The sequence below is a fragment of the Tauraco erythrolophus genome, chromosome 4 (assembly GCF_009769465.1).
Source record: "Tauraco erythrolophus isolate bTauEry1 chromosome 4, bTauEry1.pri, whole genome shotgun sequence".
In the NCBI taxonomy this organism is placed as follows: domain Eukaryota; kingdom Metazoa; phylum Chordata; class Aves; order Musophagiformes; family Musophagidae; genus Tauraco; species Tauraco erythrolophus.
Genome location: NC_141468.1, coordinates 61,020,803 through 61,044,502, shown reverse-complemented (window position 1 = coordinate 61,044,502; position 23,700 = coordinate 61,020,803). Strand labels below are relative to the sequence as shown.

At 40.8% G+C, this 23,700-nt stretch overlaps 1 protein-coding gene across 1 annotated transcript in view; it reads right to left on the bottom strand.

Annotated features, from left to right (window-relative positions):
• The window catches only part of MYH9 (myosin heavy chain 9), a 74,147-nt gene extending 50,747 nt beyond the window's left edge, over nt 1-23,400 (bottom strand). The window contains exons 1-3 of the mRNA XM_086611097.1: nt 23,315-23,400; nt 7,304-7,656; nt 105-261 (exon numbers count right to left, since the gene is read on the bottom strand). Coding sequence (XP_086467223.1) covers nt 105-261; nt 7,304-7,636 — 490 coding nt within the window. The 5' untranslated portion in view covers nt 7,637-7,656; nt 23,315-23,400. The remainder of the gene's footprint in view (nt 1-104; nt 262-7,303; nt 7,657-23,314) is intronic.
• Between the last annotated feature and the right edge of the window lie 300 nt (nt 23,401-23,700).

Sequence of the window (23,700 nt, the reverse complement as noted above, 5' to 3'; positions counted from 1 at the left end):
AGTAATGATGCCTATCGATAGCAGCGAGTTGTTCTCCTACAGTGTTTTGACTGCAATCTTGATTTGTGATTTCAACAAGAGTCATTATCTCAGTCAGCACTCACCTTGCATCATACTCCTGTAGGCTGTGTCTGTGATGGCATAGATATGAGGGGGCATCTCATGTCTCTTTTTGCCTTTGTACATCTCCACTATTTCTTCTGAGTATATGGGCAGGTTCTTGTAAGGATTGATTACCACGCAGAACAAGCCTGAGTAGGTCTGGAAAGAAAACACCCCAGCAAATAAACACAGGAATTAAAAATTATGCATACTTGCACCTTTTAACAACTTATTTATTGGGAAACCAAATAAACAAACAAACAAAAAACCCCAGTCCTTTAAATGCTTCTTCCAGTGATCCCACTAAGCAATATTAGAAATCTGAGCAACAGCTAAGTCATATCAACTTGACTAGTACTCAACCTTTCCAAGTATGCACAGAGCATCAACTGATACATAAGTCACACTGATACCAAATCGGCTGCTCCCTAGCTAGTTAACAGTCCACTAGGATTGGCTTTTCTTCCTTTCAAAGTTCCTATATTGAAGTCAAGTGTCCACTTCATTATATAAGGTAGGTGCTCAACTCCTAGAAACATGCATTTTATGTCCTACCTCATGTTTGCTATAGATTTATCCAGTAATTGATCAACTACAACATAACCAAACTTCAAGTCAAAAGAGTTACTAATGGAAAAATAAGACCAGTGTACTCCTTACGAGATTTTCAAGACCACTGGACAAGGCTGAATTCAGTGTTGACCCTGCTCTGAATAGGAAGTCAAATTAGATGGCCTCCTAAAGACCCTTCCAGCCTGAACACTTTCATGATTTATGTTAGTAGCAAGTATAACTAAAACTAGATACAAAACTGTAAGGTCATTAATGTAATATAATTTTGAACCTGTCAATATAGAAAACAATTCTAAAGTATTCCATGCTCAAAGAGTCAGTAACATTTACCAAAGTTTAATTCTGGTTCATCTCAAACAGTTAATTCATTGATCTGTGACAGTAAACCTCAATTTCTCAGTTGGTTTCCACTGGCTCAAATTCTACAGTTCTAATGGAAGACAACTGTCAAGATACTTCTAGTGAAATTATCAAGCTTCTTAAAAAAAATAATAATCTTTGAGATCTGAATACCTAAAAAAACCCCAAAACCTAACAAACATTTTACTTGCAAAGGGAACTGGAGGAGCAGAGGCTTCTTAGATATTTCCTAGATATTCTAAGAATAGCATTCCAAGCTTTGCTCCTGGGGTTTAGAGCTACCCTAGATCACAGTCAATTTTAGAGGCAGCTGTCTGAAACATTTGGAGAGGAGTAGCTTTCTACAGCAACTTGCAGTGCTACCAGAAAAGAGTACATTCGGCACATTTTTGTTTCTACTGCTACCATCTCTTCTATTGTTTGCTCAATGAAGAGCGCTTCAGAGTGGTAAAGAGCTCTCCACAATGCACACAGAGAGGACTTAATCAGATTTAGCCTCTTTAGCTAGATAAAAGTAGGGATTAGACTACAGTGATCAGAAGGGTGAAAATAGCATCTACTACAGTTTACAGTCTTATATCCAAATTTTCTACATGCTAGATAAACCTTAATGTAGCAGATTCAGATATAGCTTTCACTCTATATCCCCCAGAGAGCAAAATTTTTTATAGGTATTTAAGGTTCCTTTTCCATACCCCAGTATAAACTATCAGGAAATGTTTCCAGACCTACTTTTTTTATTATTATTACTTCATATTTGAGGAATATTTGAATAGCTTACAGAAAATACTAAATCTCTTTCCAAAATGGGAAACTATGAAAGCTGGCTAAAAACCTTTTTGTACAGGACTTCTAAAGTTCCAGGAAGCTAAGCTTCAGTGGGACATTCTAGTCAGGTTTGGTTTGAAATAGTGCTTGAAAGGATCAGTTCAAGGAGTTTGGAGAAATCAACAGAGCAATGCTAGTTCCTTTTGCCTCAGCCTTAGTTCTCCATCATGTCAGAGTACTTGTACAGCACACAATAGCAGCTGAAAGACTGGGTCATGCTTTCCTGACCTTTACTACATCACTGGAAGGCAGAGTAGGACCAATAGGTAGTAGGAAGTCTACTCAAGAGTAGCATGTTCACAGTACATGCAATACACCTTTTCCTTATACTAGCATGGAAATAATTGACATTGGAGTCAACTGAACTATTAGAAGAAAAGCTGTTTTATCAGAGCACTGGAAAACAAGTAAACGAAAATGCTTTACGCTGCCAGTTCCAGCTGTCCACATTAGCGACCATCTTGCCTCAAATCCCATGGCAGCAGCAACACACACGCAGCAATCAAAAGAAGATGTCCTATACAGTCTCTGTTCTCCTCTGCAACCAAACTGTAAGTCCTGTCACAGACTGAACCTGCCTCTCCTTTGAAGATGTTAATAAAGCTAAATGCCTGTTTGCTGCTTTTGGGGGATTAGAAGTGAGAGCAAAAGAGAAGTGGTAGCGAGTATTGTGGCGATATTCCACAAGGAATGTAAAGTTTTCTTGTCTGTATTTGTGTGACTTTTTATGGCCACATTTCCTGACAAATTAGAATTGTCGCTTTTCAAGCAAGAAAAGTGTAAAGGTCTGAAGCTGGACTGAAGCAGCCTTACTAATGAGAGCAGCAGTTTAGAAAACGGAAGACACTCATTTCAATTAGAGTGATGAAGCCATGAAGCAGGTATGCAGGAAGAAGCCATCACCTTCTTTCCAGCATTCTGGCTGCCAGGAGAAATACCTAAAGAAAGTTTCCTTGCAGTATAATGATCTCAGACAGATGTGTGAGGTGATATTTTTGTCTAATAAAGAGAGACAACTAATCACGGGTGGGATACGCAACTGAACAAGACCACCATGTCACGACTATTGGTCAAGCACGCTGACAAAGTGCTACATAGGAAGCAAGCTGAATTGTACTGAGGAGAAGCTGCCAACTTTACCACAGAGAAGACAAGAGTCTGGAAGAGACTGGAAAAAGGGAAACATAGCCCCCATCTTTAAAAAGGGGAAAAAAGAAGACCCAGGGAACTACAGGCCAGTCAGTCTCACCTCTGTGCCTGGCAAGATCATGGAGCAGATCCTCCTGGCGAATATGCTAAGGCACATGGAAAGTAAAGAGGTGATTGGTGACAGCCAACATGGCTTCACTAAGGGCAAATCCTGCCTAATTTTGTGACCTTCTATGATGAGGTTACAGCATTTATGGCTAAGGGAAAAGCAACTGACATCATCTACCTGGACTTGTCTAAAGCATTTGATACTGTCCCACACAACATCCTTGTCTCTAAACTGGAGAAACATGGTTCTGACGGCTGGACCACTCGGTGGATAAGGAATTGGCTGGATGGTTCAATATCCACATGGAGGCCTGTGATGAGTGGTGTTCCTCAGTGGTCAGTACTGGGGCCAGTGCTATTTAACATCTTTTTTGGAGACATGGACAGTGGGATCGAGTGCACCCTCAGCAAGTCTGCAGATGACACCAAGTTGTGCACTGTTGTGGACACACTGGAGGGAAGACATGCCATCCAGTGGGACCTTGACAGGCTGGAGAGATGGGTCTATGAGAACCTCATGAAGTTCAACAAGGCGAAGTGCAAGGTCCTGCACATGGGTCGGGGCAATCCCACGCACAAGTACAGACTGGGCGAAGAATGGATTGAGAGCAGCCCTAAGGAAAAGGACTTGGGAGTGCTGGTCAATGAGAAGCTCAACATGAGCTGGCAATGTGCACTGGCAGCCCAGAAAGCCAACCGTGTCCTGGGCTGCATCAAAAGAAGCATGGCCAGCAGCCCCCTCTGCTGTGTTCTCGTGAGATCCCACCTGGAATACTGTGTTCAGCTCTGAGTCCCCAACACAAGAAGAACATGGAGCTGCTGGAGCAGGTCCAGAGGAGGGCCACAAAGATGATCCGAGGGCTGGAACATCTCTCCTATGAAGACAGGCTGAGAGAGTTGGAGCTGTTCAGCCTGGAGAACAGAAGGCTCTGGGGTGATCTTATCACAGCCTTCCAGTACTTAAAGGGGGCCTACAGGAAAGCTGGACAGGGAGTTTTTACAAGGGTATCTAGTGATAGGACAAGGGGCAATGGCTTGAAACTGAAAGAGGGCAGATTTAGATTAGATATAAGGAAGAAATTTTTCACTTAAGAGGGTGGTGAGGCACTGGAACAGGTTGCCCAGAGAAGCTGTAGATGCCCCATTCCCTGGAAGTGTTCAAGGCCAGGTTGGATGAGGCTTTGGGCAACCTGGTGTAGTGGAGGATTTCCCTGCCCATGGCAGGGGGGGTTGGAACTAGATGATCTTTGAGGTCCCTTCCAACCCAAACCATTCTATGATTCATCTTATTTATGTACAAGACTTATATGCATAAATCCCTGAACTGAACCCAAGGCTCAAATTGAAAGGCTAATCTATTATAAGCATAGCTGGCTTAGAAATCTGTACTTTGTTTCAGACATTACTATCTCAAAATAGAATTCTGGCACTACCTTTCGCTAACTATTTGAAGTGACACATGGGCCAAACTGGAACAAGTTTTATTTTTCTAAATGCTAAACTAGCTCTGAAGAGCTGAAAGGACCATCTGCAGCATGGCACAAAGCTCACAGCATCAGAAAGTTTATTTTCCAGCAACCATTAACTTCAATGAAATAACTGGAACATGTAAGGTTGAGTTTTGAGTTTCACACTCAAACGAGGCAGTTCAGATAAGTAACATAGAAGTTAAAAATGATTTTCCAATAAGGCATTCCAAAAAGAAAGGGTTAATATGAAAGCCAGTCTATTAGCAAGTCACCTCAGTGCAGAATCAATCAGCACATAGAAACAGCAAATTGGTGTCAGACTCAAGCGCTTAGTTCTTGAAACATTTGACAGTCCCTGCTCAAAATTTGTCTACCCCAGACATAAGATTTTCCCTTCCTTTTATAGGATGGGTAGACAGAAAAATAAAAGTTTTTAAAAAAAAAGAAAATAAAAAAGCCACAAAAACGCACAGCCCTGCTGGCAAAGAAGAGAGAAGGGACAAGAGCAGAACTAAATTGTGTTTATGATCTTTCCCAAGACATTTATGCTAGAGATACATTGCATGTATTCTCTTTCTTCAAGAGGATTAATGATCAACTAACAGCCACTCCAATGAAAGTATTTTAAGCCTTCACATTAATCTCCTGACTTGCTGAGAACTGCTGACAGGTGAGATCAGTCCATTTCACGAGTGCACAGCAACACGGTTTTGGCAAGACTCAGATTCTGTAATAGAGCACTACTAGGCTAGGTTTACTTGGGTAAAACGTGTGGGGATTTTTTTATACTTCTTACAATCCAATTAGAAGAACTGAATTTATTACAGTCGCAGACCGTGTCTGAAATTTCAGAGGATGTCTTGCAAGATATGTGAAACAGTCCATTGCATAGTGTGCAACAGAGTGAGATGTTGTTGAATTATTTTCAACAATTTATTACATAATGTAGCAAAGTTTCCTGTTCTAAAAACGTTATACATGATGTTGCATATCCTATTTTATCTGAATACCAAGATTCTTCCCTCTGAGAATAGATTTTGACCAGTAGTCAAAGGACTTATTGACTACACGGAATAATTAACTGCATCAACCTCCAACCATGTTAGGTCTCAAAATTTTGACATCAGAAGGTGAGAGTCAGACTAAATTTATATCAGCTTTGCATCCTTCAGATGCTCTCTGATAATTTCTGCAACAGTCATCTATATGACATCATGCCATTCCAGAGAAGCAGTGGTCACAGCACTAGCCAGAGTCAGAGTTCCTAGCGTGTGTTCATGCTCCTTAACTTAGAAGGCAACCGTTCACAAAGGTTTCTACCCAAGATGGATAGCCAGGGTGAATTCCTCCTGCTACGTGGTGTCTTAGACACCACCAGTCTCTGTTAGGACAAAAGAGATCATCTATAGCTTGCCACATAAGATGACTACATAAAAGACTATATCCCTTCAGGTGTGACAAAGCAGTAAGCATTCAAAAAAAAAAACCAAACCAAAACAAAAAACACACCAAAACAGACAGATATTGCAAAAGAGTTTTTACCTATGTTATCTTCTCTACATGACAAGAGAGGCAGCTTTTGTGTTTTGGCAACAAAAAGAGGCCGGGGGGGAGGGAGGGAATCTAGACAGACTTTCTTCAAGGATCGTATTAATATACATGCTTATACATGAAATTTATTCTTTAATACCTTTTATTTTAATAGATTTTCTGATCTATTGTAAAGAAGACTTCATAGTGCATAAAAATACTGAACATCCAGCATTTCTACATCTCTCAGGATTCCATCTCAGGCAGTCTCATCTTAATTCTGTAAGCAAAGGCTAGTTTGAGAATAAATAAACCAAGAAACACTAGTTCCTGTTTTAACCAGCCACTGCATCCAAATTTTACATTACCCCTGTGTTTAATCATTTATTAATGCACTGCAGGCATAGAATGAAGCAGAGGCTATCACAACCAACATCTGCTGGCTAAACAGAGGCCACATGAAGAGGAAAATCAGAAGGGAACTGATGAACTAAGTCAAGGTTCCAAGTTCTCCTTCCCGTTTACTGCTTTTGGTATTCAGTGAAGTAGTTGCTGCATGCTTCATCGGGTACATTCGTTGGTCCCATAAACGGTATCTTTGTCATTTCCAAAGCAATAAGAAGCAGGAATCTCTGCTTTTGTCCGTTCAGTGGTGGAAAGAAAATGAAGTATTTTCCATCTGTAAGCACATGCAGGCATATATGTGCCTTCTTTACTAAGACACTCCAAGATCCAGAATTTTTGTAACATGAAAATCTTGGTATTAGCATTCTTTCCCACTGAAGCTTCAGACGTGGGAAAAAGATTCAGATGTTCAGTATATTAGGGTTATGTTTTATTATTTGGTTCAGTTCAGATCAGACTCCCTGTTTACCACTTTCCAACTGCTCTCACTTCTTGCTAAAAGAAAGTTAAATGGCATTCAAAACATCCTGCAAATGATGACATTAAAATGTTAAAGACAGATTTACCACAGCATTCCTTGAAAGCTTCAACATTAACTAGAGGGGGATTGGCATAGTTTAGTGAAAAAATTTTAAGTAGAGGGAAGAAGCTAAGTCACATGAGAGTTGCATGTTGGGGCAACGAAAGGTTAACATACACATTTTAAAAGCAAAGTGATTACACTAAGCTCACATACTATGTAATCAAGAACTCTTACCCTAATAGACATGATTACTTACATAGATCAGTCCCGAGTAGTATCTCTCTTTCAAGTTGTGAAGCACAGAAGCCTCATTCAGGCATGTCAGCTCTGCCATATCTTCCACTTTAGAGAATTTGGGAGGGTTCATCTTCTGGATGTCATCCTTATTTACTTTCACCTTCTTCCCATTCTCTGCCAGTTCCACGATGGCCTCATCTCCTACTTCTTCCTTCAGGCTAGCTGCCTCAAACCCATTCTTCTCTGAGGGAACCCATACCAGCTTCTTAGCTGCCCAGTCAGCCTGAGTCAAGGGGTTATTAATGATGTTTTTGTCCACATAAAGGTACTTATCTGCATCTCTTTGCGACATTGTGTTCTAGAATTGAGGACCTGTGAAAAGAGGGGGAGGGGGAATAAAAAGATATTTTTAAAACCTCAAGTTGCCTTGCAAATTCCTAGAGGCAGACAGGCACATGCTAAGTACTCCCAGCCCCTGGCCATCAGAGCATGCCTCCCCCTCCTTCAGTTTCATGTTAGTAAGCACTGGTAAGTTGTCAAACTTCCAATAAGGTCAAGGTTTTGCTTGCCAAGAGGATGAAAGAAAAAAAAACACACAACAAAAACACAAACTAGCACACAGTTAAAAAAACTCTACAACAAAACATTGACCGTTAAGCATTTGGAAGTCATTATATGGCAGAAAAGAGAACACACATTAAAGTGGCAAGCATCAAACAATTTGTAAGATGTGCCAATGCTCCTAGCATCAGATAATATGTTAGTAACATTCAAGTCAAGATTAGCCCTTCACTGCTCTCTTGCTAGATACTAGCGAGATACTAGCTCAGAAATATAATCATAAATGTTTAATCAACGCTTTTACTTCCTGTTCTGATAAACTACAAATCAAATATCACAATGTCTTAGAAATGCCATATAACAGTCTAGGCAATACAAGAGACACACTTTGCTTCTAAAAGACATCATTGATAATTTGAGGATATCAGTTAAGACTGACATTAGATACTTTTCATCGCCATCTTAGTAGCAACATCCAGCCCACCAGTTTGTATCTTTTTTCTAGATAACGTTCAGTAGCAAAATACGTCCAAGACGATAACAGAATAAGTCTGTGGTCAGGAAATTTTACAGACAAAAATCCTCTGTTGGGATCCTTCTATGAAGCTATAGTTGTGTAGAGGAGAGAGTATCACCTCTACGAGAGGAAGATTTAGGCAGCTTGCTCAGAAAATGGCCTAGATTTAGTGTTTCATTGAAACCAGAACACTACCAACAGAAATTTTCCAGTTTATAAGGCAGCAATTTTATTGGTGCCATTCAGAAATCCTTTCAATCAGAAGAAAGGACTGCATGTGTCTAGACTCACTAACCATGTAACACCGGCCTCTTTACAAGGTCCCATAAACATTACTTCTTGAATCCTTCCTCACAAAGATACTAGTGTCCTCAATATATGTTTTTCATAACTGGAATAGACACTAGGTCTCTTTACCATCAAAAGAATAGGAAATGAAAATATCAATATTCATGTTATGGAAAGCTGTCATGATCTACATGGGTAACTTTTCTACAGAACATAACCATATTTACAAACCAGCCTGCAAATCAAATAGGTGAAATCTGACTATAGGTACCGCAGACAAAAAGGTTTTGAGAGCAGGACAGAAGCAGTTCAACTCCCGAAATATGCATGAGAGCAACAATAGATGCTGAGTCCCAGCATTAGGAAGCAGTGAATGAATCCAGAAAAACATCAGCTGTAAAAACGATGGGCACAAATGCCCACACCAGTCATTTGTACGCATGTAGGGAAATTCTTTTCAACAAATGTGTCACTGTAGGTGGTATGCAACTTTGTGCCAGAAAACTGTATGGATAGTTGTATATTCACAGTCAAGAATTCTTTAGCAAACAAAGTGAAAATTACGCTATAAATAATAGTTTTCTTTAGCTTGAGTTTCAAATCCTTGTCTTAAGCCTTACAGGATATGCCAAGCAGCTATCCCACACTTCACTTCATCTTTCCTCCACCACAGAGTCACTGACACTTCTACCTCAGTCACCACAATGGTCATTCTCAGAGTAACTCTTTCTCCCTGGCTTTTCATATTTTTATTGAAAAATTCAGATTTTAATGGTAAAACAATGAAGATATTTGTTGCAGAAATAAGATGTAGCAATCAGAGGGCTGCCATGAAAAAAACCTGAGCTGTCAAGTGAGCTCCAAGACCACACTACAACAGCTAGCCTGACAGAGTACGTAGGAAATGGAGAAGACTAATAATTCAGCAAAAGATACTGAGACTCCACAACATTGCAGAGTATCGTCTGCAGGTTGTGGTCAAAGGGTTAAAAAAAGGGAGTGGAGAAAAGGAGGGGGAAAGGGAAAAAAAGTATTCAATTGTTTTCAGAGTTGTATCAGGTTTGGCACCGCAACAGCTGTGCTCTACCCTCCATTACACAGTTTCCTGCCTATGCAACTCCCAGAATCTAACCAGTTGCCTTTTTTGGCTATAATCAGGCAGGACACAGAAGCAGTATGCTTCAGCTAAATTCAGTTTCATCATTTCCTGAGGAATCCTAAGTAACCAGCCATCTGAAGTGTCCCACATTACACTGAAACATAGTCCTTAACTTCCTTACTGTTAAGAGTACATGCATTCAATACACCTTGGAGATTTAATCTGGGATAAAGACTAATTCTTTTTGGATAAGAAATACTTAAAACCACAAAAAAAAAAAATCTTTCAAGGGATATCTCCAGACAGTTCTAGATCTGAAGAGAAGGAAAACAGATAGCTACAGAGAGGTTAATCAAATTCCTCATAGGAGGAGAACTCCAAAAAATATCTCATACAGCAAGACTGCACTCCTCAGGCAGTAAGAGATCATTCTATAGCATCTACTCCTTTTTATTCCCAGGACTTAAAACAACGACCTTCGCAGTAAGAAGAGAAATGGCCTAACACAGCTACTCTAAAAATCACACCAAACACTAAGTTTTTTTCTGCCAGAACTACCAAATAGCAAGGAAATTCAAAGACGGTCTGCCCCTCAAATTTTAAACAGACTTGAAAATTTCACTACTGCATGGCAGCAGCACACAGCCTTATTATCACCATCTCAAACTAGTTTTCATATGCTCCAGAACAGAATCATCTGATACTAGAACTAAAAAACTGGAGGATCATGCTAAGGTAACATAGTATTAGTGCTATTCTTGAGGCTGACTTCTAACCCACAGGGCCTCTAAACCAGCAATACCACAGACCAACCATTAATTTGCTTTCTCCACAAGAACAGTACCAGAGGAATCAGATTCAGCAAGTTCCATCTCATGGGCTCCAAAACTTATCTTCCTAGCTTGTGTTGCATTTCACTGGGCATTTCTAAAAACCTCTTAAGTGGTCAAGAAAGTAAGCCCAGTAAGCTCTTGCAGCCTGACAGCAACTTGCAACAAATGCAAGCCATTACCACTTTAGGAACAAATTAGGAAGCAATTTGTTTGCTTAGTAGTTTGCATTTTGGATGTAGATAATTATGTAGGGCAAGGACACGTATCTTTACATGGCTATTGTGCAACCGTCAGATGAGAACACTGTTAATATTTTTTGATGCAACACCAGTCTATAGGCAAGACAACCAAGAATACAGAAGAAAGATCATCCTTCTTTTGAGTTTAAATGCCTCCTTCCTAGTATTGTTTCCAAAAATGAAATACTACGGTCATTTCCTTGTTAACCCAGTATGCTCCCTTATTGTGGTTCACAGCAGTCTGAAGAACAGGCTGGTGAAACGTTTCTTCTTTTCCATTATTCCAGGTGCCAAAAGACATTCTTTTGCCACTTAACTAACTACATAGCTGCCACAAAGATGCCATACAGTTACAGATGGAGGCAAGGCGATCTCGATAAGTCATGAATAGGATGGAATCAAGACATTAATAATATGTAGTCCAACCTTAGAAAAAACTTCAAGAACCCTTTACGTAGACATTTCCCTCAAGATTCTTTTGAGATTAACAAATTAAACACTGGCTTTAAGTTAAGATGCCATGCATTACCTTTGAACTAGGCAGAATTACCCAAAACCCTCACTGGAATACAATCACATGGACAGAATTTTGCCTCCTACAATTTCACAGCCTTAAAGCTTGAATTAGGAGATGCTTCACGCTCCTCTCCCTACTTAAAAGCATCAAGTGCTTTCCAAAAACCTGGAAATAAACACCTTGTCTGGCTTGGAAAGGTCCAAAAGCTGCCTTGGCTATAAGGTCCTTCCTTTTGATTACAGTGTTTTGCAAGTGGTAAAAGCATAGAACATTATCTGTTTGCAATTTAATTTTCCAGAACTACTTGTATTATCCCCCCCCCTCCATGTTTACTTTGTCAGCACCACAGAATTGTTTCTGGGACTGAGCCACTGCTCACTCAGATGAGCTTGGGCTATACTAAACTATCGAGGTAACAGCTGAGGTAGAAACTGAATTAATATATTCAGAAGGGCATTAGTGGCAACAGTTAAATCACCACACTTAGTAACAAGGATTAGAGCACTAGCTAGGAAAGGAAAGCACTTTTAGTTTGAGTTATCTAAACTGCCATTAAAGTACAGATCCCCACACTGTTGTTCTTAGGCTTCAGCCTCATTGTTAGCAAAGATGCATTACTACACTGGAATAGACAGCTTTACTCACAAACCATTTCCCTACTTGAATGAGTTATGACAAGTTTGTGAACTGCTGGGCCACAGAGAACACAAAATGGCCAGTTACATGTACTGTACGCTTGCTGATTCGGATCACCATTTCAGATCTTCGCTATAAGACTGAGCCTGTGTGAAAAGGGACGTATGTACGTAATTACCAGAAGTTTTCTTCTGCTTCATATACACCATTAAGGCAGTATTACAAAAACTTTCTGTGATTTCACACAAAATGATCCCCCCACATGGTTTGCCTAGTGGCCTTCATGCTAGCAGTGCAAGAGGAACTACCCTAAAGACCAGGGTGACAACGAGAAGGAATAGCAAACACGTTTAGACTAAAACAAGTTAATTCCCTTTGTTTATACAGTTCACATTTTAAAAGTATTTCAGGAACACAATTCTCATGCCATTTTCCAAACTGGCTTACCTTCAGCAGGTTGTGAGAGAATGGCATACAAGACAAAAAGCCCTTTCCCAGAGCAAAAGGAATGTACACCATTTCCACAGGCAAGACAAGACTTCTACACTAGAAAATTACAGCGCTACTGGACACTTACAGTCTAATTTCAGCTACAACTAAATTGTCCTCAGTGAAGAGACTTGATTCTTTGTTAATACACAGCATTTAAAAAATAATCTGACTTTGAGAAGCAGCTAATGATTCAAACTAAGTTTAGTCAGTAACATTTATATGACAGGAATCCTTGTTAAGCGTACAATCTGAACAGCTAATACTTGCATTATTTTTGCAAATTCAACTATTTCACTTTCCCAGCCAGCTGAATATCGTTCATCAAATCAACAGAAACAGTTGCATTAAGTGCAGCTAGAAAGCACAGGAAGTAGACTTCAGTGGCCAGACTGCCTACAGTGACCAAGAACTGACAACACTAAAAAGCAAAACATAACCCACAAAAAAAATCCTCCCTATAATTCCCTTAAATTGACTAAGAAACTGTTCAGATCTCATCTGCTTAGGACATACTAGGCTGACACTTCACAGCTCCATATGCCAGGATGTTCACGGGAAAGAAAACTGTAGTTTGTTATCACAAACTGCTCCAATTTGTAAGTAACACCTATATAAAAGCTGAAGTCTTAATCACTAAGTATGAGAAATTAATTGCAAGGGGGAGAGAGAGAGGAAGGGAAGGGGAAAAGCTGGCAGGAAGCTGAACTGATGGCCTGGTTATCTGCTTGTTTCTCAAGTTCAGTATATTGTGAAACACCAGTGCCTGATGCTTCAGATGGAACTCGAGAATCATGAATTTCAGTTATCCCACTAGAGAATACAACATTAGGCAAGTACACGAGTTCGCAATTAATACTCCCACAGATAGCCCCCTGAGCTGAAGGCATTCAGCTATGCTTATCCTTTTTGCTCAGAAGGCTGGGCTGCCACGCAGGCTCATTTCTTTTAGTTCAACTTTATTTGGGAGTCAATGATTGCTATGAGGCTTACTGTACTTCACTGCTCTCCTCTCTAGTCACAGTCTGACGCATACAATACATTGTTGAAAGATTTATTTCACAACTGGAATGCAGATTGCTGGCAATTATTGTTGCATATTCAGTTTGACTGTAGTGCTGCCCAGACTTGCCAGCTACCATGTTTATTACTGCAAGTTAAACTCAAGGTAGAGCACTAAAGCACCTTGGCTGTATGCACAGGGCTCCAAGAATCAAGAAGGGAGACTCTAATTATCTAATATATAAATTATATCCATATTACACAAAGCGATCTATTGACCAGACTACACGTAAGACAGAAGAAGCTGAAGAGCATTCTGTATCTTCCAGGTGGCCTAAAGATGCCTGGTATGTATCCTCAGAACAATGAACACGGAAAAAACGTTCCTCAGCTTCTGCATGTCCAGCTCGCTTCACAAGTGGTGTTTGACAGCTGATGAAGAAACACTTGCATACTCTGCCGTAACAGCTGACATGGGAGATTTGCTCTGTGAAGCTGGGACTTTCCATGGCAAATTGCAAAGGCCACAAGTCAGACACTGTCCTTACATGCCACTTAGCAGTCACCTTTTTTGTCCACTGTGTTCAAATGAATCACAAGATTGGGAGAACAGAAGCTACAAGCACAGCACATGTAATTGCAACATAAATTAATGCCAATCTGAAGAGGCTAGTTTTTGAGTATCCAAACGGGATAGCACAGGCTTCACCACGGGCTATACAGGCACAGAAACAACCTTGGGCAATACACTACACACTGTAAAGAAACGAACCACTCCAGGTTACAGGCAAACATGGACAGGCATGGCTTCCCTAAGTTAATGCTAGGGAGGGTATGCTTACCCCTATTCTAATGGCACCTTCTCAGTTCAGTGAGACACACAGATACATTACTATGTACATGGCACCAATAAAGTTAATCAGTTCTGTGAAGCCTGTGCACATTGTTTAAACACACTAAACACTGGTTTAGGGAGGGGGAGGGTAGCCTTCTGTTGATTTCAAGTCCAGTCTTTAGCATGACAAAGCTAGGCTGGCTGCCACCCAACCCCATTCACTTTGAATAAATATTCAAAGTTTACAATCCTGCATAATACACTTTCTGCAACTGTTGTTTCTCATTAGTGCGCGTACAGTACATGCCTTCTCAGCAGAGAATTCCTCTTCCAGAGACAGTGTGCCCACAAGGAAAACATTCCAGGGGGAGAACACATTCTTCGTGACCACTCAGCAAAGTAATCCCACTTAAGGAGACAGCTGTAGTTCAGAAAACTACAGCCCATCCCTGCTGTTCAAGTTGTTTTGCTGGAAGACTTGTTTTCAGGAGACATAATGGATTGCTAAAGTTCTGATCAGGCATGCAGAATTCCCTAGGGACACTGCATATGACAGAGAGAGAGGGGAAGAGCTTGGAAAGTTTCAGCCTGTCCTTGTTATCGCAGGGTCACTTTTCAACCCTTCCCTAATATTCTGATTTAAGGCTAAAAAGAGATGTGCCAAGAATTCTCTGGGGCACTGAAGCATAAGGCAGCTCTTCGAATACACACTTCTATATCAATTAGCACTCTCCATCATCTTTGTCAACTCCAGGTTTCATTTCATCTCAAGAGGGAACAAGGAATAAAATAATTATACCTAAATACAGAGAAGAAAAATACGGTTCTCGTTCATTCTTCTTCCAGCTCATACTGGAAAGAACCAATAATCAGTGCAAATACATCAGGCAAGCCAATTTAAAAAAGATTATTTTTACACTGCAGCAGGGAATCAAGTTTCTCCAGACATTTATAGTTCAACCTACCGTGCCAAACTAAGACTGCGTACAAACAGTCTTCTGCTGTATCTCACAGTTATTCTTGTTTCAAATAGTTCTGCTCCACCATTAACAGCAGTTATGGTGATGGTAGGCAAAAACCCTGGCACAGAGAAGTCTACCACCTTTACAGGGTCCAAGTTTGATTCGCAACTCTTCCAGGTATACATAGTGGTTCATTAAGAAGACCTGTCTCTGTTTACGAAGGTGACCTTGGAGGTGAGGGGCTGAAGGAGAGTGACTCTTTCTGGACATGAGAACAACAGCAACTACTACACTGAAAGAAAAGCTACATAGCCTTAACCTCCAGGACGCGTAAGGAGGCCAGATTGAAAACAACCTCGCAGATCATAAATATGAAATTCAGGATGGTCTGAAAAACTTTGAAACGTTCTGATTGCAACATTTCCCTATTGCATTCAAGGTCTTGCACAGCTTTGTGGCTCCTTACTTAGCTATCCATTATAACCACTGTTCTAAAGAAAGCCCCTGGTGCAGCACAGTGCACAAAGAAAACTTGCACGGCCTGTACACCTCAACCTCACGCTCGTTTTCTGGTTAGCTTGTTCCTTTCCTGACCTATGCTTTCTTCTCTAAATGTCAAATACATCTTTATAAAGGAACAGCATTAGGCATCTCTTATTTTAGAATTCACCCAACCATGTCCTCCTGTCTGGATCACTTGAAGCACCCATTTTTGTATTAAAGGAGACGAAAGGACTCATCTTTCAATCTGAAATGAGTTAAAACCAAGGGCACTTGGAAGTAGGAACCTAGTCTGAATTGTTACAATCATGGCTACATGGCATATAAAATTTTCTCTATTCTGACATTACAGTAAAAGACTTTTTTCGGGGAAAAAAAGAAAATTATCCCCTTCTGTCAGGAGACTGATGTACTGTGACGTTCCATGGTTCCAAACAGAGGAGGCAAATGTAATTTGGAAGTTTCCAACAAAGTTTTGCTTTCTGGCATAGCAGGATTAAAAAAAAAAAACATGAGGAAACATTTACCATAAAGTAGCAGAACTGTTTCATACATTTCGACCACTGTTAACAATATTCTCCACAACCACATACACTATCGCGTTGTGGTGGTGAGACACTGAAAGAGGTTGCCCAGAGAAGTTGTGGATGCCCCATCCCTGGAAGCGTTCAAGGTGAGGTTGGATGAGGCTTTTGAGCAACCTGATCTAGTGGAAGGTGTCCCTGCCCATGGCACGGGGGTGGGGACTAGATGATCTTTAAGGTCTCTTCCAACCCAAACCGTTCTATGATTCTATGGTAGTCGTCTTATCTACACGAGCAAGAGCTGAACCATTACCACAGTTGCACTTTTTCCTCACAGAACGTATAATACAGTGTGGTAATGTTTATCAGTTAAAACTACATCAAGTTTTTAGAGCATTAAAGAACTAAAATCTACTAAAACCTAATAGTTCCACTCATTAGGAAAAAACTTAGAATTTGCCATATAAAAATATTAACTTCCGCTATGCAGAGGAAGAAGATGCACCGACTATGCACACATATATGTTAGCGCTATGCAGACAATACGCAGATACTCAATTTTTAGACGTTACACCAGTTTGTCTAATAAATTGGCAATCCCTTTTTTAAAGAAAAATTATGACTAATACGTCTTGCTCATCACATTTGTGTGTTCTCATTTTACATTTCCCATCATACACTGCATTAAACTGCAAGCAAGTTCATCTACACAGAACTTTGACTTGGGAAGGGCCATTAAAACAATTCAGAATAATTTACTGTGTAATGAAAGGTCAAAGACTTTAGTATCGGGTATAAACATTCATACGGCAACATAACCCAGATGATAAAAGCCAAGTGAATGGGTTTAAGTCACAAATCTCAAGTCAGAGTTTAAGGACTTTTTGTGCCTGTGGAGAAATCTTATTTTGCACTTACGCTCTTCTAAGAAAGAGAACTATCTTTGTCAGTAAGCAGACATGTCCATTTGAAACATGACAGTTTCAAGTATCCAATTACCTAATTACTGTAAATAGTCTACCATATACCTGCATCCATACTCCCATATCCATTTATTTAAACAATTCTGTAAAGTCTGAATATATTTTATTTGATGTCGAAAAGAGATAAAAACAGCTCTCTCTGAACAACAGAAATAAAGACATTTTAATAACATATATGAAGAACCAAATATATTAAGTAGTATCCTGCTAAGAAAAAAATTCCATTAGTACAAAAAAAAAAGTCTTTCTTGGACTACTTCATATGCATTTACAAGCAAAAAGTAACTAAAATTGTTTTCTAGATAGTTATCTGCAATCAGCAATTTATGAATTAAATTGCCTTTTTTTGGTTACCTGCACCTCAAATCCACCCCTTCTGATCTGTTCCACTAACTGAACACAGTGAAAAACAGTCACCCACCCCCAACCACCCAAAAAACAGAAGAAAAAAAAAAAAAAAAAAGAAAAACATCAACGCCTTCCTCTACATTTTTAAACTATGAATGACATGGCCAAAACGGAAGCCAGAGAGTGTTTTTCTTCATCTACATTAAAAAAACTGTCAAAAGAGTTTAACTCATCAACCAACTAGTTCCAAGTGCTTAGCCGGGAACTTTCTCATCCAGTTCATTGGTCTGACTTCAGATTTAGAGTCTGAAGAGTTCTTGCCAACTTCTTACATTTAAGCATCTTATATTTGTTTGACTACGCCTAAGTCCTAAGACAGTCTATCAATTTAAGAAAAAGAAACACTACCAATGACAATAAATTTGTAATCACACTTTTCTCGAAATAACTGATTTTATCACTTCAGAGCACAGAAAGACTTGAATCTCTTGCACTCAACACTATAGGTCTGCTTGCTGTAACAGTCACTGCCAAAAAGAGCTTATTGACTAAAAATTTACCTACAAAACAATACAACAGTTGCTTTAAGTCACATTTGGACAAAAAGATAGAAGCAACTGGTATTAAATTTTTTAATTGAAATTTTGCTGTAGGTTCAATTCAGTGTCTCCATTTACTTTTTCTTGGTTATTCAAACAACTATAAGTACATCAGTAAAACTAGCTGGATTAAGTGCTGCTGGACACAACCAACTTTAACCAAAGTCAAATCTACTGCACCTCCAAGGCTGATTAAAAGAGCCTGAATTCACGTGAACTAATGAAGTCTTGACCTTACAAGAAAAACACAGATGAGTATACTTCCCTTTTTATTGTTTGGGGTGATGAGAGTAAACTATTACAAGAGCATGCTTGAAGTCTTACATTTTAAACAGGAAGCAGCCCAAAAGAAAAAAAAAACAACTGCTGCACAGGACTGTCAAAGTTGAGCTGTAAAATTTCCCTAAACCTCTTTCCTTGCAAGTTTGAATGTCTACTTTGCTTTCATTCAAATCAGAACTCCAGTTCTGTGTTGAGGCATATATCACAATGGATTTCCGGCCGAGACTCATTAAAATGGTAGTTCTTGATGAATACTTGTATTCATCAGTTAAGAAGACTTTGTGATACAGATTTCCAAGTTAAATTCCCCTCAACATATATTAATTATTAGCTTGAGTTTACTGAAATAACTCATCCATGTGGTTTTATTTACTACTCTCAGTAAAGTCAGCATACATGCATTAGGAGAAATTTAAATTTCTAGTCATGAAGACAAGCAGAATCCAAACCTTATGCACAAAACTCTAGAGGCATAAATTTCATTAAGAGGTCATGGAGTCAAACCACAGTATGCAGAGTTATATTTTATTATACCTCTCTGCATCCAACAGCAATACATTTGTAATACTTCTATAAGAAATAATTAGCAGTAGACAAGTATGCTAGATCAATTTTACAGCTTCCACTTTGCCATGTTTAAAAAGGACATGACTTAGCAGTACTAGTTCCTTAAGTGTTGTACAGTGAAATCAATCCCAGTTCCATCACTGGAAAGTTGTAGACATTACTATTTCTTTAGACTTTTTGGGATGCTCAGAAAGGCAACATATTGTTCTGAACAGTAACAGGCCAAAGGGCCATTAACTGAAAGCAGGGGCTAGTCCATTATGCTGAACATGACTGGGTTGAAGTGAGGTCAGAAGATGTTAAGCCACTATAGTAGCTTGGGATTGCGAGACAAATCACTGTTGAGATTATTACTTTGAGTACTCAGAACAAGTTCTCACACCGCTAAAGAAAAAAGAAGTGGATAAACCATAATTAAGATGAACTTGTAAACTGATGTGTTTCATTTAGTTGGCCAACACCCATTTGCATTAGCTTCCAGGGCAGAAGTTGCATTTGTGTTTCTGTCTCATAGTACTCTATTTAAATCAAGTTGCTACTTTCCATCTCTTTCTACACTAGGAAACACAATTAAAACCATGATGTGCTTAAACTGAAAAGAAATTTAAGGTACAAGGTCACCAAGCCACCATTAAGCTAGAGCAATTGCCAGCAAAAACAATGCTGCTGTAGGCAATCCTATGCTATTATAGTTTTGTTCCAACCCACAGAAGACTTAACATCAGGCACACAGTTTCTCTACTTAACATGCCAACAGCTGTGCCTCAATTATAAACTAACAAAACAAATACTAACAAGACATTTATATGAGAAAGCAAAGATAAAAATGAATGTTAGAGGGTATCGAGTGCATTATTGAATCAAACAAAGCCATATTAAATCACACACTCAGGATTAAAGCTTTGCACACTTTCTAGTAGATGTGCACACTAACTCTGGGCCTCTAAAATACACTTTCATCATCAGTCAGCTTCAGCATGTTACCCAATAACCTGAAGTTACCAGGCAAGAAAGCAGATGCAGTACACAGGGGTGGGAGATAATACGACGTTAACTTTGACTTTCAACCTTGCATTAACCAGACAGGTTCCTGTACCTCCAGTGGGTCCACTTATAATCTCACCTTATTATAGTCACACCAATTCACAAGTGACATAAGTCGGCACAAGACACGGGTCTAGGGATGAGGGGGAGAAGCAGAAGATTCAGGAGAATCAGCTCAGAAATCACAATATCTATGATGTGTCCTGTCCCATCTGTTCAGTATCCTGGAGATTATCAGAACAAAACATGAGTTTTTAGGTACAGACAGACTACTTTAATCTCCCAGTACAACTGAAGTGTATTTTTACATAATTAGCAGCCATGCCAATATACGTACACTCCCTTGTACCTGCATGCGAACAGTTTTGTCACAAGACTCACCTGTGAATTATTAGTTATTATAAACACTTAGTATGTTATTTTTAAAGACCTGCCAAGATAACAATGCTTCAAGTTTTCAAGACAATTTGTTGCAGTGGTAAATGTAAGTCTCAGCATTTGTAGTAGAAATATTCGCAGTGCCGAGTGTTGTTGCAAAGAGATTTAAGCACCTGTGGCATCTGACTCCACCAGACAGTTTTCAACTCAAACATGAGAATTAGAGCTGCCACCCACTACACAGTTTGAACACTCTCCAACATTTTTCAGAATACCAAAACAACGTGCTGGACAACACAGATTATTTCAGCCTCCTAAATGAGAAATTCTAGTCTCTTTCCTACAATTTCACTGGATAAAGTACTCTTTTATTATTACTATTACTCATTCATTATTGATTCACTTAAGAAATTACGGTGTAGCTCACAACCTATTTGTCTTCTTAAAATATTCTGTAAGTATATCAAAATCCACCCAGAGAGAATAATGAAAAAAAGCTTATTCTATCTTTTTCTCTTCAGATGAAAATATCACGCTGGCAATTTTTTTCTTATGAGAATAGCTTGAGAAAGAAAAAAAAAAAAAGCCCAGAACCACGGTAGGAATATCCTAACGATCTATGCATACAAAGTCCAATAAAAAGCCTTCAGTTTCTACACTCATTCTTCTGGTACAAACAGAACTTGACTCTTTAGTCTTCCTGTTTATACAGACACAGCCACATGCTACCAGCAGAGAAAACTTTGAGGTCAAAGTTTATTCTCCAGAGAACTTTCAAAATCAGATCTTGACTATACAAGTCAAGCATCCAAGAGGCAACACCATATTAGAAAAAGAACCACGTAATTCACCAGCTTGGTGCTGGTCATACTCACTTAGAAGTTCCAGGTCAGTAAATATGAGAAGTTCAGGCCCCCGTTTCCGTCCACTACTAGCAACTTTGCAGCTACCTTAGAGTTACTGAAAATTTCACCTGTCCACCTACAGAAGGACAGTGCACACACTATGAAGAAGTGCAACAAATAAAGCCATCAAGAAGAACGCGTCAATTTAAACAGTTCCACCTGACATGGAGCTTCACGGAACTGTTGCGTGATTTCACTGTAGTTATTTTTACAAGGTCAGATTAGCAGCACAATCTTGTGTTTATACAGTTTTGGCAATTGTGATTAACAACTTCAAAACCCTTTTGTGCTGAAGGCAGCTCCACTTACATTTATCAATTGCTTCCCCCTCATTACAACTTTCTAGTTAACAAAAATATTTGCTTATCTCATTTAAACTTTGGGAGAGCATACTACAGTTGCAGACAGTGCTTCTATGAGTCAATACATATCTGCACCATGATTTGCCATTTTTACTGGAATGCCACGGATAAGTGAACTTAGTCACATTGTTACCTAGTGACTAATTTCAAAAGCATCTTTACACAAGCAGTAACTGATTAGAGCGCTGTTACTTTGGAGTTAAAACTTTATGTATCTAGGCTTACAGACAGGAGATGTATATGAGTTAAGTATGTGTAATTTAATCTTTCAAGCCACGGTTCAACAGCCTCCATGCAAATTAACTTGTATTTCTTTACAGTGTAGGGCAGAGGCACAGAAATCATAGTCTGCAGATCAAAGTCCATCTACCACAATATCTCTTCAAGTTTGAGGCACAAGTTTCTTACGCGTTACTTGACAGATTACTCTGTTTAGGACAGAGCTGCTCACTTAGAAAAAAGCTTAGGTTCTTAGTCCACTCTGATGGAGTGCAGCTCAGGACATCATGACATAGGACACCAGAAAAATCTATGGAGGAAGAAAGACGAAGAGCACAAATGTTTCAAGAATAAAAAAGGAGGAAGGAAAGGAATCATAAGGAGGGAAAAGAAGGGAATTTAACAGGCACTGCATGAAGAGCTTCACGACCAATGCAGCTTCCTTCTGCAAAATTCCACTTTATTACCAGAAGCATGATATTGCTTTAAAACTCATTCCACCCTATATTTAGGCAAATGAGGAGCAATCCTTATTAAACCCACTGGGTACGCACCGCCCTCGGGGGCTATGAAACTCGTTACTTTCCACACCTACTGGGGACAGGTTGGTAACGATATCACTAGAAGCCAGAGAACTTTTCCTACTCGGTTGGAGGTGATGCCTGAAAGCACAAGCTATCTGCAAGAGTTTTTACTGCAAGCTTCATCTTGCCCTGTCACTCCCTCCTCCCTCTCTCCTGGCTTCACTGTACAGACCAAACCGAACGAGGAAGTCGAGATCTGCGGGCGGAAGCCAAGCCCATTGCAATGTCTGCAGGAGGATTGTCAGCCTGTGACTCAGGCTACAGCCCTGACAGCTGCCAAACGGTCCTGTTTTCCCCTACCCGTTATTTCCAAAGGACGGACACTTAAACGCGAGGGGGAGAAAGGGGGGAGACGCACCGGAGGGGGAGGAGAGAGGACGGTCCGGTGAAAAAGAGCGCGAATAACGCCACCCCACCTCCGAGGCGGCCAGTTAGCAGGGCGTGGAGGGAGGAAAGAGGCAACTCCCTGGGCATAATGCAACCGTGAGGCGCACGGCGCGGCGGCACACACGCCCCTGAAGGAGAAGGGGGGGGCGAGGGGGATCTGGAGCACCCCCGGGCACGGCAAGGCCGGCGCCCAGCCGGGCTGCCTCCCGCCCGACTCCACAGGGAGGGCAGAGGAGAGCAGCGAGAGAGCGGCACCCTCTCGCCCGGCCGGACAAAGAGGCGCGAAACCCGCGAGGGGGGAATAAGCCCGACGCCAGGGGGGACGAACCGGAGCCACCCGCGCCCACCGGCCCACCCGACCGGCTTCACCTGAGCCCGGCTACGGCGGAGGGGGAAAACGCCGCGGCGGCTGCGCTCCTCGCGGCGAGAGACTGGCGTCCTCACGCTGCCGGCTCCTCCCGCAGGCACCGCGACCGTCTCTCGCTCACCGGCACTGCGAGGTGCCCGGCCGGGAGGAGGAGCCGCTCGCCCCGCCCCCCCGGCAGCACCGCCAGCCAATGGCGCAGCCGGCTGCGCAGAGCTGACGGCCGCCGCCGCCAATAGGATCCCGCCGCAGGGCGGAGGCGAGCCGCCGACGAAGCGGCGAGCCGTTGAGGAAGGGGGCGGTTAGCAACGCCCGGGCGCGCGGGGAGCCCCGCCCCGCGGCGGGCCAGCCCAGCCCAGCCCAGCCCAGCCCCGCCCCGCTCGGGCGCGGC